Source organism: Anomaloglossus baeobatrachus, chromosome 4, assembly GCF_048569485.1.
Source record: "Anomaloglossus baeobatrachus isolate aAnoBae1 chromosome 4, aAnoBae1.hap1, whole genome shotgun sequence".
In the NCBI taxonomy this organism is placed as follows: domain Eukaryota; kingdom Metazoa; phylum Chordata; class Amphibia; order Anura; family Aromobatidae; genus Anomaloglossus; species Anomaloglossus baeobatrachus.
In genome coordinates, this window is record NC_134356.1 from 16,092,797 (window position 1) to 16,104,942 (window position 12,146).

The window sequence follows — 12,146 nt, forward strand, 5'->3', positions numbered from 1 at the left end:
GATGGGCATAAGGTCTCGAAAATCCTGTTTAAAAATGGTTAGAAAGACAGCATTTCTGTACCCAACCATTTGCAGATGCTGAAAGAAAACCTCTAAGTCATGTCATGCCCTTCGAAAATCATGTAAAAGACAGCGAGGGGACTCCAACCACAGTCTCCCTCGTTGCCACTAATTGGGCCACACACACCCCACTTGACTGGCATCGGTTGACCCCCCTTTTGAAAAAGAAATAGATGCTTTGCATGAAGCACTGTCAAAATTACGCGTGCCTTTCCCGTCCCCTGGCTGACCCAGGGGAAGAAAAGTCCTCTGAGAGCCATGACTTGTTCATCTTGGTTCTTTTAGAAACACAGCGAGGGGACTCCAACCACAGTCTCCCTCGTTGCCACTAATTGGGCCACACACACCCCACTTGACTGGCATCGGTTGACCCCCCTTTTGAAAAAGAAAAAGATGCTTTGCATGAAGCACTCTCAAAAATACGCGTGCTTTTCCCGTCCCCTGGATGACCCAGGGGAAGAAAAGTCCTCTGAGAGCCATGTCCACGTTGTCAGTGGACAGACGCGTGTGCTTATCTGCCAGCAGACCCCCAGCAGCACTGAAGACAGGTTCCGAGAGAACGCTGGATGCAGGACACGACAAGATCCCCAAGGCGTATGTGGCGAGCTCAGGCAATTTATCCAGATTGGAAGCCTAAAATGAGCAGGGCTCAAGTTGCACAGTAATGGAATCGATGTTTCCTTGCATATACTCATATATCTGTGTCTCCTCCTCTTTTTCCTTGTCCAGCTGTTTTGTTTTCGCATGAGTAGATGTCCTTGTCATTTTCCCATGTGTTTGTGTTGTGTTGTGAGTTGTTTATCACCTTTTGGACACCTTTGAGGGTGTTTTCTAGGTGTTTTTATGTGTTTGTGATTGCCTGCCATTGTTTCCTATGCAGTTCGAGTTCGGTTCGTCGAACGTTCGACGAACCGAACTCGAACGGGACCTCCGTTCGGCGAAGCGACCTCGAGCCGAACTGCGACCGGTTCGCTCATCTCTACTTATAAGGCTGTTTGTCAGTGCTGTATATATTGTATTCACTGATATATACACTATACCCTGTATATACTGTTTACCTTGATCTATTATTATGGACACTTATAATGCTGTTGATTAGTGCTGTGCTGATTGTGCAGTCTGTGCAGTATATACAGCGGTGCTCTGTGTGTGGATTCTGCATTTTGTGTCTCCGCTTCTCAGTATTTCACCTTTTGCACAATAGTTGATGTCAGCTTATTTCTCTGTGCATATGCCGATGTAAATTTCTTTCTTCTTTTTCCTCACCTCCTTTATTTTCCTTTTCCTCACTATCGGCTCAGCTTTTCCCCATTGCTGCAGATGTACAGGTATTGATGGGAATCTGCGGTCCCCATTTTGCTCCTATGACGTCTAGTATGGGGATTAGAGCAGATGCAATATCCCCAGCAGAGCAGGTTGTACAATGAAGATGTTCGGGTTTAGGAGCTTTTATCTTCCTCTTTCTGCCCAGAACAAGGACATTTGTGCAATGAAATGTTGAGTTATAGATTCATCTGTGAGTGTATTATTATAAAGAGAAGATATGTAATAACTGTAATATAACTATAATCCTATACATGGCTATTATGCTCTGCTGCATAATCCCTGCGAGGCTGAGCATTGTATTTGCTGAGCTGTTCTGTGTCTGATGTTGGGATAATCGGGATTGCTGCGATGGCGGCTGCGGTGTAGATACAATAATGCCGCTATGTATTAGCCCCGTGTTTAGCTCCTCATTGTCACCTGCTTTGCTTGTATTGCAGGTAATTCATCTGATCTAATGCTAATGTTACAGCTAATAATAAACACATCATTGTTATCCCCGCGGCTGATATATCGCCGTGCACCTATAGAAGTGAATGGGCTTTGTGTTATACAGATTTAGGCCGGTCTCTTGTGAATTTATAATAAATGCTGATGTTAGTGACTGCTGGTGATAAATATAATGTAATTATTATCGTCACTTACTGCTGCAGATTCTTATATTGTACTGCATGGGGTCTGTGTCTGCATAAGTCATGATTAGGACCGACATCCATTGCCTATTGGTCGCTGGTGCTGCATTGTGCAGCGCTATTGGCTGTGTTCGGCCGTGGTTACTGTTTCCTCATTGCTCCGCTTTGATAGGCCGCAGTCTCCTTCATATGTCATGGATCGGAGGCTGATTGGAGGACTGAAGGGAGGAAGCAGGAGCCGCTCCCCGCTGTAACGATCATGTCGCCTACTATTGTTACATGCATCATATGGAACATCATGTAACTAGACAAGCTGCCACATACCCCTGATGAATCTGGGCAGCAATCAGGAATTCAGATAAAACGCGTAGGGCGCGTACACGATAGAGAGCACAGGCACTAGAGAGAAAATGATCTACCGCTCAGTACATTGCACAGGGCTTTAGCAGTAGAGATGCGTGGAATCGTCACCTTCCAGCTCCCGGACACCTCCACGTGGTCTGACATCACTGCCTGAGCATAGTAGAAATGTTCACTCTTCTGGCTGGAGGTGCATACTATACCAGGAAAACTTTATGCACTTACTGAAAAGGCTCCTCTAACGCTGCTATCTACTCTCACTTTTAGGCACTGAGAATGGGATGTATAGCCTGCTTTTTTTGTGACTGGTATCATTAGTCTTCTTAGCCACTTATTAGAATGTTATAATAGCCACTTGCGTATTTCATAAATAAGATAATTGAGTATCTATAGGGGAGACTTTAGTCAATATTTCTAATATGAAGTTATCCCTTCTCATTTCTATTGATCTATCAGCATTATATGATCTGTTCAGTTATTAGTCTCCTATAATAGATCAATCAGCGCCATATTCATTCAGTCTGCTCTGGTTGTAAATAATGACAGTGCTTGATAACAAAGCCCTTGTAATATGTATTGTGGATGGAGAGATCATATTTAGGCAGCAGTTTGCACCTCACTTTTGATATTAGTGATTTCCATAATTGCACAATATAGGAATTTATTTTAAATGATCAAGTAAAGCTTAATTTTGAACTGCAAAATAAAGAAATCTGTGTAATAATTATTTTTTGAGGAAAATATTTATTACACGTTCAGTGTATGTGATGTAGGGGGGGGGGGTAAATTATATATAGACAAATAAAAACAGACTGATGGAGATAGCTCATTTATCCTCCTCTTCATCATCATCCTCCTCTCTTGCACTTTTCAGGCTCAGCAGGGACCTTTTTTTGCACTTTCTAGTTTGCCTTTGGACCGATACAGCGCCGTATCCTTGCACGTCTTCAGTTTGGGAGTTTTCTTCTCTTAAGGCGCCTTATTCCCTGATGAAATGTTATTCCACATCTCTCCTCATTTCTTTGCCTCGTCCCCAATGGTCAGACCTGGCTGCTGCCCTCTGATTTCAGGACGGAAGTCAGAGCAAAACAAGAAGAAAACAGAGGGAACATTTGGTCCTTAAACTTCTTTCCTGTTTTTCCTTTGGTGGCATGTAAGCTTTCATTTCACTTCCATAACGAAACTTTCCCTTCTCTGTAGCAAACATAGTCTTCCACTGTTCCCAGCAATTACTGGGAAATTCTGCAAAGTTCACAGATACATCAGGATGATTTTCCTTCTGCTCTAATCTGCAAGTCTGTACAAAGTAGACATAGGAGGACACTATAGTGTAAACACTGCTGTATATACTGTATGTATATACTGTACATACTGCTGCATATATTGTACACAGTGCTAAATATATTGTACATACTGCTGTATACACTATACCCTGTACAGACTGCAGACCCTCAGATATCATTGTGGACACTTACAAGGCTATTGATCAGTGCTGAATATATTGTACATACTATTGTATACATTATACACTGTAGATACTGTACACCATGTTCTGTTATTATGGACACTTATAAAGCTGTTGATCGGTACTGATTGTTCAGTCTGTGCAGTATATACAGCGGTTCTCTGTGTGTGGATTCTGCATTTTGTGTCTCCGCTTCTTCCTCAGTATTTCACCTTTTGCACAATAGTTGGTGTCACTTGTGTGAATTAATATTTCTGTGATCACACGGATTTTTTCCGCTTTCTGATGTGGAGTGAGTCGCATTGTGAAGCCATCGCCTGATCACAGCTCTTCCCTCCATTACAGGCCTCAGAGATAAAAGCTTCACAGAGGATAAGACACAATCTTGTGCCGGAGATCGCACTCATCCTCCTCCGGGTGTGATCCACTAATGTGGGACGTGTCCTCCCCCCAATACTCTGCACACACGGGATAGATTTATATTCCAGCTCCGGGAGGTGCAGGCAGCGGAGGCCATCGCCTGTGTTACTCTTCTGGGCTCTCAGCAGCTCCAGGTCGCCCCCACATCGTACAATCCGCTTCCTGCACGATGGATATTGTAGTGAAGATCCTAGTGGTGGTGACAAGAGCCGGGAATAGGAGGACGAGCTCCCGCAGCAGGTTTATCTTCCCGGACACTCAGTGATGAGCAGATCGGGAGGACGGCGGCGCTGATCCCGGGATCCTCTCCGCTCTTTCCCGGCAGCTCTGGCAGTGACGGCCACACACGCTCCGCGGAGATGATGGCGGAGGAGAAGTGATGGCGGAAGCTCCTCACCCGTCCGGCTGTAGCCGATAATATAGAGCTTTTATCCCGGGCAGGGAAGCACAAGGGGAGAGTGGAGCTTCACTGGGCTCAGCCGGGAGAAGGCGGGGCCTGTGCTCAGTGTCAGCCAATAGAAGCTCAGGAGCGTTCAGCTCAGCAGCCAATCAGTGCGCAGTAAGACTGTATATATAACAGGCGCCTCCAGCTCCGGCCTCAGTATTTTTCTCTCAGGAGATTTTTGTTTACTTCCCGCTCACACGATGGCAGAGACCGCACCGGCCGCCGCTCCTCCTCCCGCCGAACCGGCCGCCAAAGCTAAGAAGTCGCCGAAGAAATCCGGGGCCGCCAAGCAAAGCAGCAAATCCTCCGGTCCCAGCGCCTCCGACCTGATCATGAAAGCCGTGTCCGCCTCCAAGGAGCGCAGTGGGGTGTCTCTGGCCGCCCTGAAGAAGCTTCTGTCTGCCGGAGGATACGATGTGGAGAAGAATAACAGCCGCCTGAAGCTGGCCATCAAGGCTCTGGTCAACAAGGGCTCCCTGCTCCAGGTGAAGGGCAGCGGCGCCTCCGGGTCCTTCAAGCTGAACAAGAAGCCGGAGACGAAGGACAAGGCGGCCAAGAAGAAGCCAGCAGCTGCGGCCAAGCCTAAGAAGCCGGCAGCCAAGAAAGCGGCCAAATCTCCGAAGAAGCCCAAGAAGGCTCCGGCCGCGGCCAAGAAGAGCCCGAAAAAGGCCAAGAAGCCCGCAGCAGCCGCCAAGAAAGCGGCAAAGAGCCCCAAGAAGCCGAAGGCCGCTCCAAAGCCCAAGAAGGTGACGAAGAGTCCGGCTAAGAAGGCGGCAAAGCCCAAAGCTGCCAAGAGTCCGGCTAAGAAGGCGACTAAAGCCAAGAAGCCCGCGGCCAAGAAATAAGCGGGAGCCGCTCTGTCCTCCTACCACAAAGGCTCTTCTCAGAGCCACAACCTTGTCCTGCAGAGCTGTATGATCAGTGTCACCACCTTGTTCTGCAGAGCTGTATGATCACAGTCACCACCTTGTCCTGCAGAGCTGTATGATCACAGTCACCACCTTGTCCTGCAGAGCTGTATGATCAGTGTCACCACCTTGTCATGCAGAGCTGTGTGATCAGTGTCACCACCTTGTCCTGCTGAGCTGTATGATCAGTGCCACCACCTTGTCCTGCAGAGCTGTATGATCAGAGCCACCACCTTGTCCTGCAGAGCTGTGTGATCAGTGTCACCACCTTGTCCTGCAGAGCTGTATGATCAGTGCCACCACCTTGTCCTGCAGAGCTGCATGATCAGTGTCACCACCATATCCTGCAGAGCTGTATGATCATGTCACCACCTTGTCCTGCAGAGCTGTATGATCAGTGCCACCAACTTGTCCTGCAGAGCTGTATGATCAGTGTCACCACCTTGTCCTGCAGAGCTGTATGATCAGTGTCACCACCTTGTCCTGCAGAGCTGTATGATCAGTGCCACCACCTTGTCATGCAGAGCTGTGTGATCAGTGTCACCACTTTGTCCTGCAGAGCTGTATGATCAGTGTCACCACCTTGTCCTGCAGAGCTGCATGATCAGTGTCACCACCATATCCTGCAGAGCTGTATGATCAGTGTCACCACCTTGTCCTGCAGAGCTGTATGATCAGAGCCACCACCTTGTCCTGCAGAGCTGTATGATCAGTGTCACCACCTTGTCCTGCAGAGCTGTATGATCAGTGTCACCACTTTGTCCTGCAGAGCTGTATGATCAGTGTCACCACCTTGTCCTGCAGAGCTGTATGATCAGTGCCACCACCTTGTCCTGCAGAGCTGTATGATCAGTGTCACCACCTTGTCCTGCTGAGCTGTATGATCAGTGCCATTACCTTGTCCTGCAGAGCTGTATGATCAGAGCCACCACCTTGTCCTGCAGAGCTGTGTGATCAGTGTCACCACCTTGTCCTGCAGAGCTGTATGATCAGTGCCACTACCTTGTCCTGCAGAGCTGCATGATCAGTGTCACCACCATATCCTGCAGAGCTGTATGATCAGTGCCACCACCTTGTCCTGCAGAGCTGTATGATCAGTGTCACCACCATATCCTGCAGAGCTGTATGATCAGTTTTACCACCTTGTCCTGCAGATCTGTATGATCAGTGTCACCACCTTGTCCTGCAGAGCTGTATGATCAGTGCCACCACCTTGTCCTGCAGAGCTGTATGATCAGTGTCACCACCTTGTCCTGCAGAGCTGTATGATCAGTGCCACCACCTTGTCCTGCAGAGCTGTATGATCAGAGCCACCACCTTGTCCTGCAGAGCTGTGTGATCAGTGTCACCACCTTGTCCTGCAGAGCTGTATGATCAGTGTCACCACCTTGTCCTGCAGAGCTGCATGATCAGTGTCACCACCATATCCTGCAGAGCTGTATGATCAGTGCCACCACCTTGTCCTGCAGAGCTGTATGATCAGTGTCACCACCTTGTCCTGCAGAGCTGTATGATCAGTGCCACCACCTTGTCCTGCAGAGCTGCATGATCAGTGCCACCACCTTGTCCTGCAGAGCTGTATGATCAGTGTCACCACCTTGTCCTGCAGAGCTGTATGATCAGTGCCACCACCTTGTCCTGCAGAGCTGTATGATCAGTGCCACCACCTTGTCCTGCAGACCTGTGTGATCAGTGGCAACACTTTGTCGTTTCCCTGTGATCAGTGACTGTGTACAGATTTGCGCGGTGATGTCATATACAGGGGGCGGTAGATGCCGGGAGCAGAGTTCTCGGGGATGTAGTGATTATGCGGGGGCTGCACTGTTCAGCGCTGTGTGCGGGGAGATGGAGCTGCAGTTACATCGATGTCGTTTGCTCCAGATCCGCGTGCAGCCTGGATGTGACTTGGAGGAGACAGAGGCGGGACTACGGGGGATGAAAGCGGGGTTAGTGGGGGGTGTGGAGCTTCTTCAGAAAAATGATTGGTCAGAGATATTGGATGTTTATTGGCTACATGATTTTCTTTTTTGGTAAGCAACCAATGGAGACCAGAGGGCGTGTTTCTCACAGACCAATGAGGACGCGCACAGGAGGATAAATACTCTGCTCCCGCCGCTCCTCTCACTCCTGTTCTCTTCTATACAGAGCTATGGCCAGAACTAAGCAGACCGCCCGTAAATCCACCGGAGGGAAAGCTCCCCGCAAGCAGCTGGCCACTAAGGCCGCCAGGAAGAGCGCTCCCGCCACCGGCGGAGTGAAGAAGCCGCATCGCTACCGGCCGGGGACAGTCGCTCTCCGGGAGATCCGCCGCTACCAGAAATCCACCGAGCTGCTGATCCGGAAGCTTCCCTTCCAGCGCCTGGTGAGAGAGATCGCCCAGGACTTCAAGACCGATCTGCGCTTCCAGAGCTCGGCCGTCATGGCCCTGCAGGAGGCCAGCGAGGCTTATCTGGTGGGGCTGTTCGAGGACACCAACCTGTGCGCCATCCACGCCAAGAGGGTCACCATCATGCCCAAAGACATCCAGCTGGCCCGCAGGATCCGCGGGGAGAGGGCGTAGATCTGTCCCGCACCCCCGAGCACAACACAAAGGCTCTTTTCAGAGCCACCACATCCTCCCTCAGACGAGCTGATTCCCGGTCTCTGATTCTCCGCATTCCCCGCAGTGTCCGGGGCGCGGTCTCTACATGTGACGGGCGGCGCTGCGGAGTCTCCTGTTTGTTGCTTATTTTCTCTGCTCTGTCAGCACAAGCCGCAGTGTCCGCCTGTATCTGGATTGTCGCACCGGTGTGGTTTCTTACCAGCATCTGTCCTATTACTTAGAGCAGCTCATTGTGCGGCGCCCCCTTAATGTGGTGGTGTGTGAGGAGGCGGAGGAGGAGGAGGAGGGGGGGGAGGGGGGTTGGAGCTTTTTTTTTTTTTTTTTATTCCATGCACATGAGCTCTGTCCTCTTACCCTCTAGAGTCTAGACCGATCTAACAGTCTTTTCTCAGAGCCGCTACTTATCCTGGAGACGCTACAATTCCTGCTGTGTCGGGTGCAGTGATCGGATTGTGTGACGCTGGAGCAGGAGATGCTGTGGTTACTTCTTGCGGCTCCGGTCCCGTCAGGATCACAGCGATCAGTGACGGACGGAGGAAGGTTCCGCAGCGGTATTCATGCACCCTGTGATGCGGTTATTGGATCCGGTGTGTGATGTCGGGAGCTGTGGGATCTGGAGATGTCGCAGAGGGATCCTCACTCCAGGTCGCTGCTCTGTTTGGAGAATATCTGCAGGTTGTGCGGAGATTGTATCGGGCTGTGATTTCGCGCTGCTCAAATAGTGCAGTGTTTGTAATTAGTTAAGACTCGTGAGAAAGTGATAAAGAACCAACTTCATCGTCTGCAGATCGCACAGATCTGTGTCGGGTGCTGGGAATCGGCGGATTATCGAAATCTCAGCTGAACGTCCGCCCTAGGTCCCGTTTTACACGGATGGAGACAAAGAGCGGGAGGAGCTATCGGCCACTGAGCGGGAAGTTCAAATTCGGTTTTCAGCCAATCATCACTTTGCAGCAAGTTTCTTGTCCCGCTCACAGGCTGCTCCGAGTTACAGGCACCAAGTGATCTCATGTAGATCAACCAAAGAGGAGTATATGGCGGTATACAGCACACACGTCACTATATGAAGGTATATAGTAGTAAAGTGTGTATGGGGAATATACAGCACGATATGATCGTATACATCAGTATGTGGAGACTATACAGCGCTTTATGCGAATATACAGCAGTGTATGGTGTTTGCTATGAAAGTCAGAGTTCAGTATAAATAATGACTAACAGCTCCAGGGATCTTATTCATATAGATTGCCTCAAACAGAGGTATATGGCGGTATACAGAACTGCATTTGGGGTATGCAGCGATATATGGCGGTATACAGATCTATATCGAGATTACTGTACTATATTGGGTATACAGCTCTGTATGGGGCAGCACAATATAGGAAGTATAGTGCACTATATGGATGACGATTAAACAGCACAATATGGTGACATCCAGCATTATACGGGACTATACAATACTATATGGCAGTATACAGCAGTAATATGGGGCTTTATGGCTCTATATGGTGGTTTTATCGCAGTATATGGAGATATTCACAATAGTATTAGAATATACAGAGCTATAGAGAGTTTATTGGAATAAAGGTGTCTATATTTAACATTAACACTGAAGATGCGGGAAAATAGACGGACAATGAGCGGGAAATTCAAAATCTCCATCAGTTCTGTGCTCAGCCAATCAGCAGAGGAGGGGCGGAGTCGATAATACAAATTCTCCGCCCCTGAAAAAGTCATCATTGCTGTTTTCTTTCTGGTCCGCCTTCGCTCTATATAAAGGAGGACTGTGCGCTCGTCAGTCATAGTTTTCTGCTGACTACGTGGAAGATGTCTGGACGCGGCAAAGGAGGGAAAGGTCTGGGGAAGGGCGGCGCCAAGCGGCACAGGAAGGTTCTCCGGGACAACATCCAGGGCATCACCAAGCCCGCCATCCGCCGTCTCGCCCGCAGAGGAGGCGTCAAGCGCATCTCCGGCCTCATCTATGAGGAGACTCGCGGCGTCCTGAAAGTCTTCCTGGAGAACGTGATCCGTGACGCCGTCACCTACACCGAGCACGCCAAGAGGAAGACCGTCACCGCCATGGACGTGGTGTACGCGCTCAAGCGCCAGGGCCGCACTCTCTACGGCTTCGGAGGTTAATGCTTTTGACCCCCCCACAACAAAAACACAAAGGCTCTTATAAGAGCCGCCCACAGTCTCTGAGAAAAAAGCTACAGCTCCTGCTGCGGGGGGAGGGGCGGGAGATCAGTGCTGCAATTGATCACTGCAGGCTGCGCTGCTTTACGGGCGGCTGAAAAGCACTAAGGAGTTAACGGTTAGGGTCTGTTGACTTAGACGGGCCTGCTTAGCGCTGATTGGCTGCGCATCGAATAATTCCCTGACTGGCTGCTTTTCTTTGTTCTGTGAGATCCTCGGTGTCAGGCGGGAGGGCTCCGGCTCAGAGTGAAGATTAAATATATAGGTTGTATTCAGCACTATATGGTGATTTATACTGTTAGGGGGCATCCAGCATTATATGGAGGTGCAGAGCACTTTTATGAGTAGAAAGCCCTGTATGGACGTTATACAGCGCTCTATGGCGGTGCAGAGCTCTATTGCAGCCCCGAAAAAAAATATGCGTTAAAATGCGACAGTCTAATCTCCCCGCTGTACTGTATACTCCATAATGTGCTGTAGATCTTTAAAGTATTTGATCCTTCCATATAGTGGTGTATACGTCCACAACGTACAGTATACCCCGTGCAGTGCGTATACACCGGCCATAGTGCTGTATACTTCCATATACTGCTGTAAACTGTCATATTGTGCTGTTTATCATCTATAAAAAGCTTTATATCTCTATATAGTGCTGTGTTCTCCTTCCATACACCGCTTTATACTCCATGTGGAGCCGCTTATACTTTCTCCATAGTGGTGTAATCCCTCCAGTCTTAAATTTCTATTCTGCTCTAAAGGCGGCTGGATTCATCACGGGTACTTAGGTGTTAACACCGAGCATCTGTGGAAATAATTGTGTGGGCGGAGCCAGAGTCGTACTATGCGCTGATTGGCTGAGCTCTGAATGTGAAATCCCCGCACAATGGCTGAGTTTCCCGCTCTCTGTCCTCTGCGCCCCGCGGTGTCAGGGGGGGTCTGGGGCTGAGTGACTGTCTCTTCTGTAGGTTTATATTCAGCGCTATATGGAGGCTTATAATGGGGTCTGTGCAGCATAAAGAGAACTGAGCAGCGACTCCGCATACAGCAAATGTGAACACGTCCAATCCCCGCAGAATCCACAGAAGAATCCAGCGCCTCTGGAAGAGCCAAGATGTCTGCAAACCCCGAGTGTGTGAAGTGTGAGCGGCGCCGCTGCTGTATGGAGAGAGGAGGTCAGGGCAGCGCAGGAGGCGGCTTGTCGCGGCTGATGGGCGCTCAGGAATCCACAAGCGTCTCCATTATTATCCCGTATATTCCATACAGCAGTGACGCCGCTCACATCTCATGTGCTCAGTGTTTAGATGCAGTAATGGGATTTCCTATCACACATTGTCTGCAGGGATTGTATATAGATCCAGTGTGAGCGGCAGTGTCCGTGCGCCACACTGCACATGGGTAATGAGGTCATCAGGAGCCGCTGGCAGAGGAGCAGCATCTGCCCACATTATACCCATCTAATGCCCGACACCCATCACCGGCCCCAACTACCCGGAGAAAGGCCAGAACAGCGGCTGACTCAGCGCCTCCCTCTACAGATATGAAGGGTGGGGGAGGGGATCGTGTATAAAGGACCGGAGCAGAGAAACCCATATTATAAACATTAGTGCCACCTATACCCACTGCTCCACCCTTCTCATACACAGTGCACCGCCTGTTACCATAGTCCTGCCTAAACTCCAGCATTATCCAGACACAATAGATGAGCGGCGCCAGCTCCTGTGAGGACGGTCGGGAA

At 49.5% G+C, this 12,146-nt stretch overlaps 2 protein-coding genes and 1 pseudogene across 3 annotated transcripts; 2 read left to right on the forward strand and 1 right to left on the reverse strand.

Moving 5' to 3' along the window:
• Positions 1 to 693: 693 nt before the first annotated feature.
• Positions 694 to 4,143, reverse strand: LOC142302232 (high mobility group protein B1 pseudogene; annotated as a pseudogene).
• Positions 4,144 to 4,905: 762 nt separating this feature from the next.
• LOC142300986 (histone H1.01-like) lies at positions 4,906 to 10,317 on the forward strand. Of its 2 annotated transcripts, XM_075342007.1 has the most exons (2): positions 4,906 to 5,531; positions 10,139 to 10,317. In XM_075342007.1, the coding sequence occupies exons 1-2, from the start codon at positions 4,906 to 4,908 to the stop codon at positions 10,218 to 10,220; spliced, it is 708 nt and encodes a 235-aa protein (XP_075198122.1). In that variant the 3' UTR covers positions 10,221 to 10,317. The 2 variants fall into 2 exon arrangements, with proteins under 2 accessions (XP_075198122.1, XP_075198123.1); XM_075342008.1 differs by lacking the exon at positions 10,139 to 10,317 and having other exon boundaries at positions 4,906 to 5,550.
• LOC142300987 (histone H3) lies at positions 7,763 to 8,173 on the forward strand. Its single transcript, XM_075342009.1, has one exon. It carries the CDS (start codon positions 7,763 to 7,765, stop codon positions 8,171 to 8,173), a length of 411 nt encoding a protein of 136 aa, XP_075198124.1.
• Positions 10,318 to 12,146: the final 1,829 nt, after the last annotated feature.